The 16,710-nt window shown below is 36.3% G+C and overlaps 1 protein-coding gene across 4 annotated transcripts in view; it reads left to right on the plus strand.

Annotated features, from left to right (window-relative positions):
- Nucleotides 1-16,710, plus strand: part of LOC114046192 (rho guanine nucleotide exchange factor 7) — a 317,431-nt gene that overhangs the window by 264,361 nt on the left and 36,360 nt on the right. For 3 of the 4 annotated variants that reach the window (XM_027866435.1, XM_027866438.1, XM_027866437.1), the window contains 4 exons: nt 1,819-1,905; nt 11,967-12,045; nt 12,225-12,364; nt 15,500-15,724. In XM_027866435.1, the coding sequence (XP_027722236.1) occupies nt 1,819-1,905; nt 11,967-12,045; nt 12,225-12,364; nt 15,500-15,724 (531 nt within the window). The remainder of the gene's footprint in view (nt 1-1,818; nt 1,906-11,966; nt 12,046-12,224; nt 12,365-15,499; nt 15,725-16,710) is intronic. The other variant, XM_027866436.1, reaches the window with a different exon arrangement.

The following is a 16,710-nucleotide window of genomic DNA, read 5'->3' on the forward strand; positions in this document are numbered from 1 at the left end:
GCTACTGGACAAGGCATTTAAAATAATAGATTTAAAATAAGAGTATATATTCTCCCTCTGCAAAACAAATGAACAGAAACAAATGAAACCGCACACACTCCAGGGATGTGGAAGAGAGCTAACCGATAATCTTATGGACAGAAAGGAGAGTTAAACTGAGGTCAATACTTATCAGTCATCCTGAGAATGATGCTGTCTAGAACCTATTTAAATGTGACCTCTTGCAACGTGCAAAAATGCATTCAAAAGACATTAGCGTTGTCTGTTCTTTTAGATAATTTGGACCAATGTTGTTCTTATGTTTTAATTGACATTTACAATACATATACATAATTGCTTTGACATGTATTTGGTTTGCGAATTAGCTTAGATACTCTGTGACATCCTTGTCCAATGATAATTTAACCTAGTCATATAAATACACAGTGGAATCCACATTCTTCACTGGTTAATTAATCTAGCTAATCTCTATTTTGAAGTGTGTTCCACTTGTTGATTAAGTAATTACCACAGTTAAAACATTTATTTTGATGATGAATTAATGACCTACTTTCAAAATTAAATACCTTGGGGTAGTAATCTTTTTTGTACATGTTAATATTTGGAAAATTACAAAAATTAAGTTGTTATATGTATAATATATTTTCCTTTTCATTAATAAACTAGAAAGATATGTCAATTATCAGTGGTCAGTGACATTTTAATGCTTTGATAATTAATGGTATTTACTGTTTCATGCTGAATTACAGGCTCCCTTTCGTGTTACAGCTTTTTAAAAAATTTCATACTTTTTTTTTTTCCTGTTCAGTGACTAGTGGAAATAATACAAGGGTTTCAGATAGCACCTTATGTCATGATCTTGGTGTTTGTACTTCCATGAGTTTTTTGAATTTGTCTTTCATCACAGGCTTTGACTTCTGTAAAACTACTGAAGCAAAGTTGTTAAAAGTAACATGGAAGGTTTTCAAGCTTATCAAACAAATTAGTTCAGCTTAATGAAGCACACGAAAATAGAATTATAGAGCTTTAAGATAATATAGTATCTTTTTAGTCCACATTGGAAGTGTACTAGGACTAACTTGTAATTCAGTTTTTTAAAAAATAATATTTTGTTCTAAATATATGGCCCTTATCCATCTTTAGAATCTACCAGGGAGCTGGATCCTGTCCTCTCACTCAAGAAAACAGAACTTAAGTTTCTTGAGATTTATGATTATGTTAAATCTAAAGCTGAAAACAATGATAGAATATCCTTTTAAAGTACCATATCAGATACATATGAACCAAATGTAATTTAAATCATGTACGTTATATTTTTATAATATTAAGAAATTTAAACATGTATTCCTTAACTATGTAGATTAAAGTGCTCTTTTAATCAAATACAAAACTGCAGTGCTATGTAGTGCAGTAAATAGACACTGGGCTGGGAATCGGGAAGACTTCTTTCTAAGAGTTCAAATCCAGCGTCACTTGCTAGCTCTGTGACCTTGGGCATGTCACTTAACCTTGTTTGCCTGAGTTCCTCATCTGTAAAATGAGAAGGAAATGGCAAACCATTCCAATATCTTTACCAAGAAAACCCTGAAATAAGGTCATGAAGAGTCAGACATGACTTAAATGACTCACCAGCAAAAAAAGCAGAATCTACTATCTTTACTTTGGTCTCATTTAACTTAGCTAAAGTTAATGGGCACATTTTGGTGAAAAATATCATAGCATATGATTTTTGATGATGCTTGGAGTAAGAATAAATGTTTTACAATTTACAGCATGTATATGTGTATATTTTGTAATTATTTGTGTTTGTTTTTTAAGGAAAAGAATGAAAGATATCTTCTACTCTTCCCTAACATTTTGTTAATGTTGTCTGCCAGCCCTAGGATGAGCGGTTTTATCTATCAGGTAAAGCAGATGTTTTGAACAAAGTCTACTGTTAATTGGAACCTTGCCAGTTGTCTTCAGACTTTTAAAAAATTCTGTGCAGTATGTATGCATATGGTAGCTAAGCATGACTTCTGTGTAGTGTGCAAATGTAGATGCACGTTAAGTTCCTCTTTTTGTACTGAGATGTACTCTTATTTTCAAGTGTTTCTGTATATACACGTGAAGTGTTAATTATAAGCAGAGTGAGAGGCCACCTAGATGGTGCAGTACATGTAGCATCAGCCCTGGAGTCAGGAGGACTGAAGTTCAAATCTGGCCTCAGACATATAACACTTACTAGCTATGTGACTCTGGGCAAGTCACTTAACCCCAATAGCCTCGCCCACCCCCCCCCCCCCCAAAAAAAAAGAAATAAGTAGAATGAAATAGATAAAAATTGTGAACTTCAAAAAGTGTTGCACATTGATTCCAAACCAAAACAAATATTTGGCTAGCCTGGTGAATGACAGTTTTTGTTTTTGTTTTTGTTTTCCAATTTATAACCTTTTCATTGATCTCCTTGAATTGATGGAGAATTAAGGGAGAAAATGGTGAATTGGCAGAAGGTAGTAGCTGCATTAATTTTCAGTCTGTTTATAGGGTATCTTTTTTCTCTTTTGTTCTCATATAGATGCTTCTTCTTAGATTCTTTCCTCTGTTTCTCTCCAGTTAAAGATGCTAGTAACTTTTCCTTTCATTGTTTAGGACCAGGCCAGTAACCAGGCAGACCTTCAATAATAGTTGCCTGATTTGGCTTTTCTTGATGTTCATTTCATTAAAATATAATATGATTTTCCATTATTCACAATTTGAAATTGTGTTGTTTTTACTGTATAATGACAACTCCTTTTTGAAAAAATACAAGTAACCTATATATCTCAGTTTTTTTATTTAGGAGTCAGTTGTTCCTCCTAAAAGTGAAAATCAACAGCTTTGTAAATATGTTATCATTTTGAAATATTTCAGTTCCCCAAACATTTATGAAACTGCTATCTACCAAGTGGGCCAGTTTTGCTGGATAGCAGGGTGTGCAGGGTGTTGTCTGTGTCTGGAATATGCTCCCCTTACCTTTGCCTCATAAAGTGCCTAACTTCCTTAAGAATTCATCTCCAGTGCCCCTTTTTTATGGAAGGTATTTTCTGTTTTCCTTATGTGCTAGTATCTCCCTTTCTCCCACGTTTATTTTTCCTCTCCTTTTTATACTCAAGAAGCTGTATGATGTAACAAGTAGAGGCTTGGACTGGGATTCAGGAAGATCTAGGTTCAAAACATAATTCAGACATTTATTAACTTTGTGACCATGGGCAAGTCACTTAATCTCACTGAGCCTGAGTTTCCTTATCTATAAATTGAGAGGGTCATACTTGATGGTCTTTCAGATCCCTTCTAGCTCTAAATCTATGATCCTATAAGCTTTAAAAAAAAAACAAACTGCAGGGCAGCTGGGTGGCACAGTGGGATAGAGCTCTTGCAGTGGGATAGAGCTCTGGCCTTGGAGTCAGGAGGACCTGAGTTCAAATCTGGCCTCGGACACTTGACACTTAATAGTTGTCTGTCCTGGGCAAGTCACTTAACCTTGATTGCCTCACCAAAAAGCAAAACAAACAAACAAAACAACTGGTTTGCTTTCTTTCTTCCTTTTTCTTTTTTTCCTCTGCTTGGTAGTATTTTATTTTCTTCAAATTACATGTAAAGATAGTTTTCAACATTCTCTTTTATAAGATTTTGAGTTCCAAATTTTTCTTCCTCCCTAAGACAGCAAGCAATCTGATATAGGTTATACATGTACAATCATATTAATCGTATTTCTGTATTAGTCATATGGTGAGAAAAGAATCACAACAAAAAGGAAAAACCATGAGAAAGAGAAAACAAAACAAAACAAAAACCCCAAAGTGAAAATATTTTGCTTTGACCTGCATTTAAACTCCCTGTTTCTTTTTCTGGATGTGGGTAGCATTTGCCATCATGTCTTGGATCATTGTATTGCTGAGATCCTATTATCTTCTGATTATTGAAGCCAGAAAGACTTGGGTTCTAATTCCACTTCTGGGACTGACTGGCTATATGACCCCTGGGCAAATCACTTAGCTCTTTAGTTTTCTGAAGTAACTCACTAAAACTATAAGTTGCAAAGAAGATACAAGCCTCTACTGTTAGAAGGAATTTCTTTACCTGAGCTTCCCCTTACCAAGAGAATCAGAGGTCCACTTTTTTTGTGGGTGGAGAGGGGGTTTTTTGGTGAGGTAATTAAGGTTAAGCGACTTGCCTAGAGTCACACAGTTAATAAGTGACAGGTGTCCGAGGCCAGATTTGAACTCAGATCCTCCTGACTCCAAGGCCAAAGCTCTGTCCACTGCGCCACCTAGCTGCCCCCCCCACTTCTTATATACAGAGTTTTATGTATACTTATATGTATCCATGTTGTTTCCCCCAATACAATGTGAGCTTCTTGATGGTAGGGACTTTTGTTGTTTTTCTTTGTATCCTCTGCGTAGTGCCTGGCACATAGTAGGTGTTTCCTAATTGTTAATTGATTGATTGAACATGTGACATGAAACTCTAGGGAAACAGCTGTATAATTATGTTCATTTACATGAGTTTTTACTATAGAAAGAGAGCTGGGTTTAACATCGCGCTTACTGTCATAGCAGGGGAATCATAGACTCTTAGAGTTAGAAGGGACATGTAGTCCTTCCCTAAAGACCATCACTAATACATGATCTAGCTACAGATTCGAGGTCCAGGGATTTTAATGTCTATTTGCCCCTGGATAAACATAGGTAAATATTCCTGTCTGAATTGAAGTAGAGAAACATGACTGAACAGCAAATGGATAAGCCTTTAAAAGTTAGGATGGATTTTGACTTGGCCTAAAAATATGTAATATTCACAGTTGGGAGTACTTAATTACCAATTTTTTAATCTTCTGTCGTGCTAAAAGTTCTAGTCAAAGGTTGTGTTTGGTTAAAAATGGTTCCTGTTGAATCAGCTCTCTGGTTTTTACTCCCTGCTTTGACATTAATTAGTTAGCTATATGACCTTAAGAAAATCTCTTAAACTCTATGAGCCTTAAGTTTCCCCTTCCATAAATATGTAAACAATTTCTAAAATATTCTTTAGCTCTAATTTTTTTCTGACCATTTTTAAAGATCAGTTTCTATTCAAAACTAGAACATATATGTATATGTTAATTTATGTGCCCGTAGCCATGTCTAGGTTTCAAGGGAATATAGAACATAAGGTCTTAAATATAGAGCTGGAAGGAATCTCAGAGGACACTTAGTCTAACTGTCTCCTTTTATTTAACATTTTTGTTGCCATTTTTTTATTTTTAGCATTGGACATATTCCAGCAATATGTACTCAGTTCTTTGCTTTTTTTTCCCCACACATATATTTATCCAAAATCTTTCCTTTTGTGAGAGAATGAATATTTTTCACATGTCATCATTGTTATTTCTCTTCTTCTCTCATTTTTTCCCCTAGTTCTTCAGTGGGTGGTTGAGCAATGTGTAGTACATTCTTCATTGGTTGGATCCAAAACCTAAGCTAAATGGGGATGTATCAAGTTTGCCAGATAATACCTGCCATTAAATCTCTAAGACCACTTCGATTAGCAACTACAATGCAACTTTGGCAATCCAGAATCTTTAGGAATGAGTTTTTCTGGAAAGCTAACTTTTTTATTTTTTTTTACCCCTTTAAATAGAGACAGTGTGGTATAATGGAAAGAACCCTGGATTTGGAATCAGAATTCAGTCTGGGCCTTTCAAGTAGATATCTATATATGTATGGCGTGGTTTTAACCATTGGGGATACAAAATGAAGGGCTCTGCCTTTGAGGAGCTCTCATTCTACTAAGGGAAAAGAGCATATACAAAGATAAATCATTACAAATATGTTTAAAATAAATACAAAGTAATTTTGTGGAGTGGAGGGAAACACTAACAACCGAGGGGATCAGGAAGGACCTAATGTAAGAGGTGGTACTTGAACTGTGCCTTCAGGGGAGGTGGGAATGCAAAGAGGCAGAGGTACCAAGGGACAGAATTCTAGGCATGGGGGATGACAGTTTAATAAAGGGGCAGAGCAGTGAGAGATTGAATACTGGGCTTGGACGATAGCAGATAGACCCGTTTTTCTGGAACATAGCTTATGTGAAGAGGAGTGATATGAAATCAGTGTGGGAAGATAGGCTGGAGCCAAATTATGAAAGACTTCACAAACCAAACCGAAGAGTTTGTGTTCTGTTCTCAAGGCCACAAGGTACCATGAAAGCATCTCATTCTGGGAATGACTTCATCAGACCTGTGTTTTAGGAAGATCAGTTTGCCAGTTATGGGCAGGAAGGCTGGAGAGGGGAGAGACAGAAGCAGGAGACCAATTAGGAGGCTGTCAATGGTTCAGTGAGGTGTTGGGATGTTAAACTCGGATGGTAACCAGACCAACATTGAAATCCTGGTTCTGCTACCTGTTACATTTGTGACCTTGGGCAAGGCAATTAATATCTGAACCTTGATTTCCTTATCTGTAAAATGAAGGGATTGGGGGGCAGCTAGGTGGCACGGTGGGTAGAACACTGGCCCTGGAGTCAGGAGGACCTGAGTTCAAATCCAGCCTCCAGACACATAACACTCACTAGCTGTGTGACTCCGGGCAAGTCACTTAACCCCAGTTGCCTCACCAAAAAAAAAAAAAAAAAAAGATTGAACTTAGATGATTTCTAAGGACCCTTGTAACTCTAAATTCTTTGATCTCTAAGTATGTTAGAATAATTTCACCAAAATGGTTATGTTCTTATCTTCAAACCATTGTGCTTTATACAGTCTATCCTTTCTCAGCAACTTGGTGTAATCAGGATTATTATGCCATGCTTTAGTGTACTGGCACTTCTACAGACTTTTGAGGCTTGTAGAACTGATTGATCTATTTGCGAAGGAGCCGCAGACTGTTCTTTTGAGTTTGGGTGTCTGTTTTTTAATTATTTTGATTCTTGCCTTGTCACCTGTCAATCCTTGGTACTGTTAGTGTGCCTTCCTGTAGTAGACCCTCTTGACTTTTAATATGCTGTTGCTGTATTGTGAGTTTGGAAACCAGACAGATGTGCTTATTAGGATTGTTTGTGAAGTAAAAATAAATAGGCCCTTGGAAAGAAGTTTGAGGGGGCTGTCCTTTAGAAGCTCACATGAGCTTTAGTCCTTGGAGTTTGTATCACCAATTTTGGCTGCTCTGGGTGAGACGTATTTTTGTTTTCTCAAATTTGGACCAGATGGCTGGAGAAGGGAATAGATAATTGCTGTATTATTTATGTCTGATGTTCACCACTTTTTTTCTTCCCATTTTCATGAACCCCACCTCTTATACCATCCATGTGTATTATTCAACACACCCTAGCTCTCTTCCTTCAATTTCTTTAATTCTTCCCTCATTGATGTCTTTTAGTAATTATATAATTTTAATATTCTTTTCAAGTTTTATCAAAGAAATGAAGTTACAAGTTCTATTTCCAACTTTTTCCAGCATTTTCTTTTTCTTTTTCTTTTTTTTACACCTGTAAATTAGATTAGTAACACTGATTTGTCTACCTTACTACCCTTCAAAAGATTAATGGGTTGATATTTATAAAATACCTTAAGACCTTTTGTAAGGGAGAAAACTAGAATTTTTAATGTGATTTCTCTGTTTAGTCTTCATTTTTTTCTGCTTTATTCTTTCCCAAAAGTTAACTTCTTGAAGTACAAATTTATTAAGACTCTCTTCTATTATATCCCTTGTTTATCTCTCCTGCATTTTGAAAGATAGTACAGTAGTCTTTCTTCATTGACATCTTCTTACAGGTATTCCTGCTGTGATTTATAAATTCCCCAAAAGAATAGCCTTTGTCTTAATTTTCTATGTTCTTTTTTTAATTATATAATTATAATTATTTGTTCATCAGCTACACTTTTCTAAAGCTATTTTCCGATATACCTTCCTGTATTTTTACTTTCTCCTGTCTGTGTTTTGAATGCTGACTTGATGCATGACACTAAAATAGGCACTCCAGTGTGGGAGTTACCAAAAATGTACAATACAGAAGCTGTTCTAGGTAAAAGGAAGAAAGAGGCAGAAAAAAGCTTGAAATTAGAAGGCTTGATATGAAAAAATGGGGATGGTGCAGGAAAGCTCTCTGATAGGAAACAGACTCTGCCAGGTGCTGTGGGAGATGTAAATGAATTTCATTACCATGGGCCCAGTGCTCAGGTTGTTTTCTACTCTTATCAGCACTGACTTGTAAGTGAAGGCAAGCATGTGCTATTAGGTTTATAAAAGTCTGGACAATGGTTTTGGTTTTGGTTTTGCAGTGGGAATTAATGACTGATTTTCTTTACCCTAGATGAATTGTACAACAGAATAGAAATGCAGTCCAGTCTAACGAGCATTTATTAAGTGTTTGCTGTATTCATGGCACTTTACTGGTTACTTTTAATAAAATGATATATTTTATGGAATTTTCAGTGGTAATTTGATGCTAGTTGGAGGTGTATTGTATTTATTGGAGTCTTTGAAAAATGGCTAGATGACCACTTATAGGAGAGATTATGAAACAGATTTCTGCTGCTTCCTGAAGTCTGCTTTGATTTTCTTGCCTATCATTTATCTTGTAATTCTGTCTAAATTGATGCCTTTTTGCCCATTTGATTTGCACATTTCTGTCTCATAAATATTTAGCACCATCACCTCATCTATTATGTTAAAGATTGAATATTCATTTCGTCAGGGACTGTGTTAGCATCTATCCATGGTTAATCTAAAAGGGAAGTGGTATGGCAAGTTTTTTTACCATTGGGTCACAGGGACTAGACTGATTTGCATGAAACAATTAGGATACCATATAAAACTTTGTACTATTAAATGCCAAAATGTGCAGCCTCAACAGTAAATGCTGTCAGAATTCAGAAAAATGAGACATCATTGTGGGACAGAGTTCTCAAGGAAGGTTTTGTAGAAGAGGTGCCCCATCATCTGGGCATCGAAGGAGGGTTAGAGTTGGATAAATAAAAATGAGTAAGGAGGCCATTCAAGGTAAAGGAAATAGTGTGAGTAAAGACAGAGCAGAAGAGCGAAGTAGAGATCTTAATCTTGAGATTCTATCATTTACTGAACTATCCAAGCTACAGTTGTAATCCAGCTGTAGTTTTCTGTTCCAATGAATTGTCATGGCCCCTACTGTTTTGACAGTCCTGTATTTGTAGAACAGCACATTTGCCTATTGTAGATATTAAATAAATGGTGAATAATATTCACTACTCTTTTACTACTATCATTTAGGATGTTTTCTTCATTGGTTTCTCAATAATACAGTTATCTCTGCTTCCCATTTTCATCTTTTATATGAAAACAGGGGTGGGAGTGATGGCCTAGGAAGGACATATGATATACACAAATGTCAAAAAATATTTTTTTTAAAGATTCACTACATTTTTCAGATTTTCTGTAAAGCTTCCTGTCAATTAAAGTTGTCTAATGGTAGAATGGTTGCTCCATGAGGGAATGCATTCTTTCTCACTGAGTATATTTAAACAGAGGCTATGTAGGTGACTGTCAGGGATGCTTTAGAAGTGATTTCTGCTTTGTGCAATTGAGCTAAATGATTATCTGAGACTTTGGTGTTTTTATGAGTCTTTTATGAGTCTTTTAACCCTTGTGACCTTGTCTTGAATTTTGACATTTTTTCATATAATCAAGCATCTTTATAATATAATACCATTATCTTTTGCCTAAACTAGGGGTGGGGAACGTTCAGCCCTTTGAATCTTTGATTAAACTTTGTCCAGTCAAAGGGCTACACTTGAGGACCTGGCGGGCCACATGTGGCCTCGAGGTCTCAGGTTCCCTCCCCCAACCTAAACACACACTTACATGTAGCCATTATTCTTTCTTTTAGAATATTAATTCATGCTCTAATCATCCATTTTCCTGTCTTCTTAGCTAATATTAATTTCTACCTTATGTTTTCCCTTCCCTATTTTTCCTCCTATTTCTTTGGTTCTACCCTTGGTTTTCATTATTACCAGAATTCTTGGTCTCTCAGAGAATCACAAAGTCGAAGGGACCATTGAAATTATCTAGTATAATTTGTATCGAGATTCCTCTTGTACTTTCCCCTTCCTTCCCTCCATCTTCCCTGGGACCCTGCTCCTGCAACTGTTCTTTTTCCTTACACATTTTAAATCTTTCCCTCATCACTGACTCTTTGCCCTTTTTCTATACTTGATTTTCAGGTCTCCCCAACCAACCAAACAAACAAAAACAACCCAAAACAGAAAACTTTCCCCCAGCTTTTCTGACTCATCCAGCTGCCAGTCTCCCTTCACTGCTAATCTTCTTTGAAGAAGATCTTGGTTTTTTTTTTTTGTTTGTTTTTGTTTTTTGCTTTGTTTTGTTTTTGGCTAGGCAATGGGGTTAAGTGACTTGCCCAGGGTCACACAGCTAGTAAGTATTATGAGAATGAGGCCGAATTTGAACTCAAGTCCTCCTGAATCCAGGGCTGGTGCTCTATCCGCTGCACCACCTAGGTGCTTTCTTTTTGATTAAGACCACTCTAAAGTTTCCTTATCTGTAAAATAAGGGGGTTGGACTGAGTGGCCTTAGAGGTTCTGTCAGAGTCCAAAATCTATGTTGTTCTGCATATAACCAGTTCTTTCTCCCACTCTTGCCCTGACAGTTCACTTTATATTTATGATCACCTTCGGAATATCCTCCAGATTAACTTGTGGCAGATGGTCTTGTGAGATTGAACTTTGAGTCTTCCCTTTCACAAAACACATAAAAAAAAAACCCTGTCACCTGCTCTTGTTTTTCTAATCTTGTGTAATTTTTTTTCCCTTCCATTTTTTCAGAGCCTTTAAAATAGGCTTATTTTTTTAATTAATTTATTTTGCTTTATCAGCAATCACTTCCATAAGCTTTTGAGTTTTAAATTTTTCTCCCTCTCCCTACCCACCTCCCTCTCCAAGACGGCACACAATCTGATATAAGATATACATTTACATTCCTATTAAACAGTTTCACACTAGTAATGTTGTAAGTAAGAGTTAGAACCAATAGGAAGAACCACCAGAAAGAGGAAACAAAACACCAGAGAAGAAAAAAAAAAGAGCAAATAGTATACTTTGATCTGCATTCAAACTCCATAGTTATTTCTTTGGATGTGGATAGCATTTTCCATCATGAGGCCTTGTATTGCTGCCTATCAGTATTAGTCATCACACAACGTGGCTGTTAATATGTACAGTGTTCTCCTGGTTCTGCTCACTTCACTCACCATCAGACCATGCAAGTCTTCCCAGGTTTTTCTATAGTCCGGCTGCTCATTTCTTATAGCACAGTAGTATTCCATTACATTCATATATCACAGCTTGGTTAGCCATTCCTCAATTGATGGGCATCCTCTCAATTTCCAATTCTTTGCCACTACAAAAAGAGCTGCTATAAGTATTTTTGTACACATGGGTCCTTTTCCCATTTGTATGATCTCTTTGAAATACAGTCCTCGAAGTGCAAAATAGGCTTATTTTTATTCTGCTTGACCATGGCCTGGCAAAACTCTTTGTACATCTGTGAGAACATTAGATGATTATAAAATTATGCTTTCTTTTTGAAAACATTTTTATGTGGGTGTGTGCATACATGTGGCATAATGGAAAAAGTTATCTTGATCAACAATGGGGTATTAATATGGTATTTCTTAACATACTTATTTTATATTTATTCATAAAACATACAGTGTGCTTTACTGCCTACAAACCAGTCCCTGTAATCAGGAAGACCTCAGTTGAAATCTTGCTCTGACACATAGTATGTGACCACGAATGTGTCACATCACTTCTCAGTGCCTCAGGCAGCTCTCCTGCCTGCATCAGTGCATGGAGCTTCTAACCAAGAGTCCTGAATACAGAGGCATAGATGAATGCACAGGACTGATCGACAGTAAACTAACATAACAGCACTTCCTGTGCTCTTAAAGAACTAATTCTTTTGCTGTGTCCTTTCTAGGGAAAGCTACCCATGACAGGCACGACAATCACAAAGCTGGAAGACAGTGAAAACCACAAAAATGCATTTGAAATAGCAGGTGATGTAAACAAACTTTTTGTCAATACTGGTTTTCATCTGGATGAGGAAATTTAACATTATTACTTAATTGGTTTACTCATGTTATTTTTAGAAGTTAAAATGTGAGTAGGGCAAAATGTATCTGTGTGAGAGATCTACTTTTCCCGTGTCAAACTCTTATTTTCTTTCTGGCTCCAGGAAGCATGATTGAGCGGATATTAGTATCATGCAACAACCAGCAGGATCTTCATGAATGGGTGGATCATCTACAGAAGCAAACTAAAGTCACAACTATTGGAAATCCTACTATTAAGCCTCATTCTGTGCCATCTCATACTGTAAGGATTCATTCTGATGTGTGCATTTCCCTCATTTCAAACAAGATTAGGATTTTGATTGAGTTATATACCATTCAGCATTGTGGTATCTGTGTCTCCAGTAACAAGAATCAGATGGCTTAACTTCCATATTTATTTCTCTGCACAGATTTGCTTCAAGTACTATTTTGGCAGTTTGAACCATTCATCAGTCTTGTGAGACAGTCACATGATCCATTCATGGGCAAAGATGTATGGTACAGTAAAACTCGGTTAGGGAGCAGCCTTTCTTAGAAAGACATCTACCTCTTACAAAACACACACACACACACACACACACACACACACACACACACACTCACAAAATTTAAACTACCATGAAGGTGTTTTAAAAAGCCACCAGTCAAAAGATCACTTTTAGAAGTGCTTATGTAAATATATTTCACAGTACATTTTTTTTTAATGAGGACATCTCTATGTGGGGAGGAAATCAGATGATTTATTTTATCTAAATGTATTTTTATTCTTCTGTATGTGAGACTACTTTTTCATTTGCTCTTTCATTTGAAAAAACAAAAAACCCAAAATAACAAACCTCAGGTTGTTAGAATCTCGTGTTATTTTAGAATAGGTAAACAATAAAGTTTCAGGATTTTCATTTTCTCCTCACTTAAATTTTATTTCACATTTATATTTTAGCATAGGTCATTTTTTCATCTTTAATCTTAAAGGAATGGGGAAGTCTTTTGGAGATTATAGCTAGCACTTATATAACACACTAAGGTTTGAAAAGTGCTTTACAAATATTAACTCATTTTATCCTCACACCAACCCTTTGAGGTGGGTGCTGTTATCTCCATTTTTAACTGTGATCTGAAATCAACTGTGATTTTTTTTACGCCATTTACAATGTGTAGACTTTATTGCATTGTCATTAGGATTTTTTCGTGTGAATCTCTGTTTCTTCCCTTTACTCTGAATCTAAAACTGGTTGCCAAAGAAAGACCATCACATTGTAACAACTTATAGCAATTTCATTATGCTGGCTTATTGTTATGCTCCTTATTTCTGTCAGAAATTTGGAGGATAAAGTTACTGCTCATTTGCTGTAGCTAACATTCTGACTTGAATGGCTCTGCCATCCTAACTGCTCCATCTTTTAAAACGTACTAAAGAGACATCTCCCATTACTCTTTGAAATAGAATTTCTTGTTTTAGTGTTGGGATGTTTTAAAATAGAAAATAAAGGCTCATTCTAACTCACAGTCCTCAATAATGGCCTGCTACTAAACCTGAAAAATGGTTATAGCAAATTGCATTTCAGCCTAGACCTTGGTAGGAGCAAATGGTCCTTCCTTCCCTTTGTTCATTCAATGGCAAGTTAGTCATTAGGCATTTATTAAGTGGTTCCAGCCGCTGAGGGGCATGGAAGGATGAATAAGAAAGTCCGTTGCCCCTAGAATATTACAGTCCAGTAAGAAAAAGGAATTTGTATACAAATCACTATGATACATACTAGAACAAGGTAAATTTTATAAGAGATGAATTAAAATAAAGTCCTGCGTATGTGCATGTGCAGAGAGGAACTGGTTATTTCTGAATGGGAATATTAGGAAAACTTTAATTGAAGAGGTCCTGTATGAGCCAGCCCTTGGAGTGAGGTGTAGGATTTCGACTGATAGAGATGACATGGAAGGACATACCAGGCTGAGGGAGTAGCTTGAGCAAAGGCAGCAATAGACAACTTAGAACTTCTGAATTACTATAAACATAATATTTTCCACAGAGTTTTTGACTTTTGTATTCTTTACTCCCTCTGTTCTCATAGAATGATTTCATGGATGCTCTGGACACTGTAAAATTCACCTCTTTTAGGTGACCTACTCAGGTTGAAAAATACCATTTTTTTCCCCCTGGTGGAAAGCTATTGTGAATTACTTTGCTTTCCAGTGGCTCACTTACATTTATATTAGTAATTTTTTTCATAGTTATTATGCTTTGATATCTTTTAAATGACTTTAGAGACTCTGTGATGGTTGGAGTTTTGCTTTAAGTTAAATAAAAGGTAGTCTTACTTGCCACTGAATTTCTTAATGCTTGGAGAGAGGAGGAATCTCTTTATAACTCCTTTTCAAATACTAGTCTTTTTTATTTGCCCTTGTACTCATGACTTTGTGTGGCCAGTCAGAACATTCTTTTTGTTGAAGTAACTCTTGCTGTCATGGCTATTTTTGAATGTTCGTTGTTCATACTTCAATATTAGCCTAATTAGTTTCCCCTCATTAGTCATTATTCAGAAATATAATTCCTTATTTTCAACACTGTACCTGTTAGGAAGTAGGCTTTAAGTAACAGTTTTGAATAAAGCTTACATTTCCAGGAACTAACACAGATAGTGGTATAGATGTCATGAGCTAGTAATTGATACCTGACTTTGAAGACGAATGAATTAGCACAACCATTTTATTCAGCGCATGCAGGTGGTTTTGAACTCACCTTGTTGTAAGATCTTATCTTGCTTTTTGTAACAATGGAAATGAAGGTCTCCCAAAGAATGTAATTCTATGCAAAAAGAAAAAAAGATTATGATCTCTTTAGAAGGGTCTGTGTTCTCTACTGAGGATTGCCCTGAGTCTCTTAACTTCCCTGAACTGTGAAAAGGAGGGATAGGGCTAGATGATCTCCACAGTTCCCTCCAGCTCTAGCATTCTGTGATTCATAAGCTGTGCTAATAAAGGTGTGACCTTGAACAAAGTATTGAGTCCTTTAAACTCTACAGCAGAGCCGGGGGTTGAACACTCTGGTTGATACTGGGTTAAGGTAGTGAACCTGACAGTCTCTGGTAACAGTAGTGCTTTTTAAAACAACAAATTCGAGTAACTTTTTACTTGATTGCTGTGTTTAAGTCACACATTAATTACATCCTTGATATACAGAGATCAAAACCAGGATAGTACTTGTCCTCAAGAAGCTTGAAATCTTTTTTAAAAATTCCGTCTCTATTAATTGTTAATAAAATCAATTAATTCTTGAATTATTTAAATGGAGAGCTTTAAGCTTTAATTCAACTTTTTTTATTAAAATCTTTACATTTTAGTGCTAAATAGTCTCATAAGTTGTTTCTTCTCTTTTCTTAAACTTTTGTACACTTGGCAGCTTCCTTCCCATCCAATCACACCATCCAGCAAACATTCAGACAGCAAGCCAGTGCCACTGACTCCTGCATACCACACGCTCCCACACCCTTCACATCATGGGACTCCACACACCACAATTAATTGGGGACCTCTGGAGCCTCCTAAAACTCCCAAACCTTGGAGCCTGAGCTGCCTGCGACCTGCACCTCCTCTACGGCCTTCAGCTGCTCTCTGTTACAAAGAGGTGAGGTCCTGCTGCCATTCAAAAGGGTTAATGTAAGAACAACAGGATCATGGTAGAAAACTGAACTTCAAATTTGGGGCTTAAATTAACTACCCTATGTTTACTCCCCAGTTTTCATTTTAGCTAATTCTGGAATATTGGCAGTTCAGAATTTGTGATTTCCTTTTTTTATGCAGGCTGGCTTATTCAGAGCTATAAGGACTATGTTTTCTGTCCTTATACTTTTATACTTTCTTTCCACCCAATTCTTCCAGTGCCTTGGTCATTAGGCCTGGTTGAAAATGATCCCGTCCTTACATAGGATTCTCTTCTTAAGTTGGACCCTGCCAAAAGCCTTCTTTTAAGAAAGGATCATTTTTATACAGTAGAAGGCATCATTGACAAGTGTTGTTTCTACAGCATTCCTCAGTCTTCACCAGCTTACATAGCAAGGCGATTGAAAAATAATTTCATGTGGGCTTCCTGTGTGACTGTTTCAGAGCCTGAAATTATTTTTAACTTCTGGTTGGTGGTAGGAATCATTTCATTTTTGCATGTCATGCTATTGCCCTTTTTAACACTTTCAGTAACTTTGCAATCTCATGCAAGATACATTTCCTTTGATTGGTCATCAGAAGAAGCTATATGATTTGAAGAGTGAAGTTTGAAAAAAAAAGCAAAAGATATTCTTTGTCAGATCTTCTCTGTTTTGCCTGCAAGAAAACTGATTGCCTCATTCCAGCCTCATTCACTTCTTTCCTACTTCTGCAGCTTCGTATAATGTACATAGTGCTTAGCAAACTGTGAAATCTAGTTTAATTTATCCACAAAATTAGTACAATTACATTAACTTTCAATCTGCCCTAAAGTTCTGCCATGATAAAGAAATGAAATATTCATCTTAAATTGTGTAAATAGAACTCAGATGCTTACAACAAAGGTGTCTACATCTGTAAAGGCAGATGCTGGTGTGGGAAATGATGAGTGTGTTGAAATATTTCTGCCAG

This window comes from Vombatus ursinus, unplaced genomic scaffold, assembly GCF_900497805.2.
Source record: "Vombatus ursinus unplaced genomic scaffold, bare-nosed wombat genome assembly UNPS02014781.1, whole genome shotgun sequence".
NCBI lineage: Eukaryota > Metazoa > Chordata > Mammalia > Diprotodontia > Vombatidae > Vombatus > Vombatus ursinus.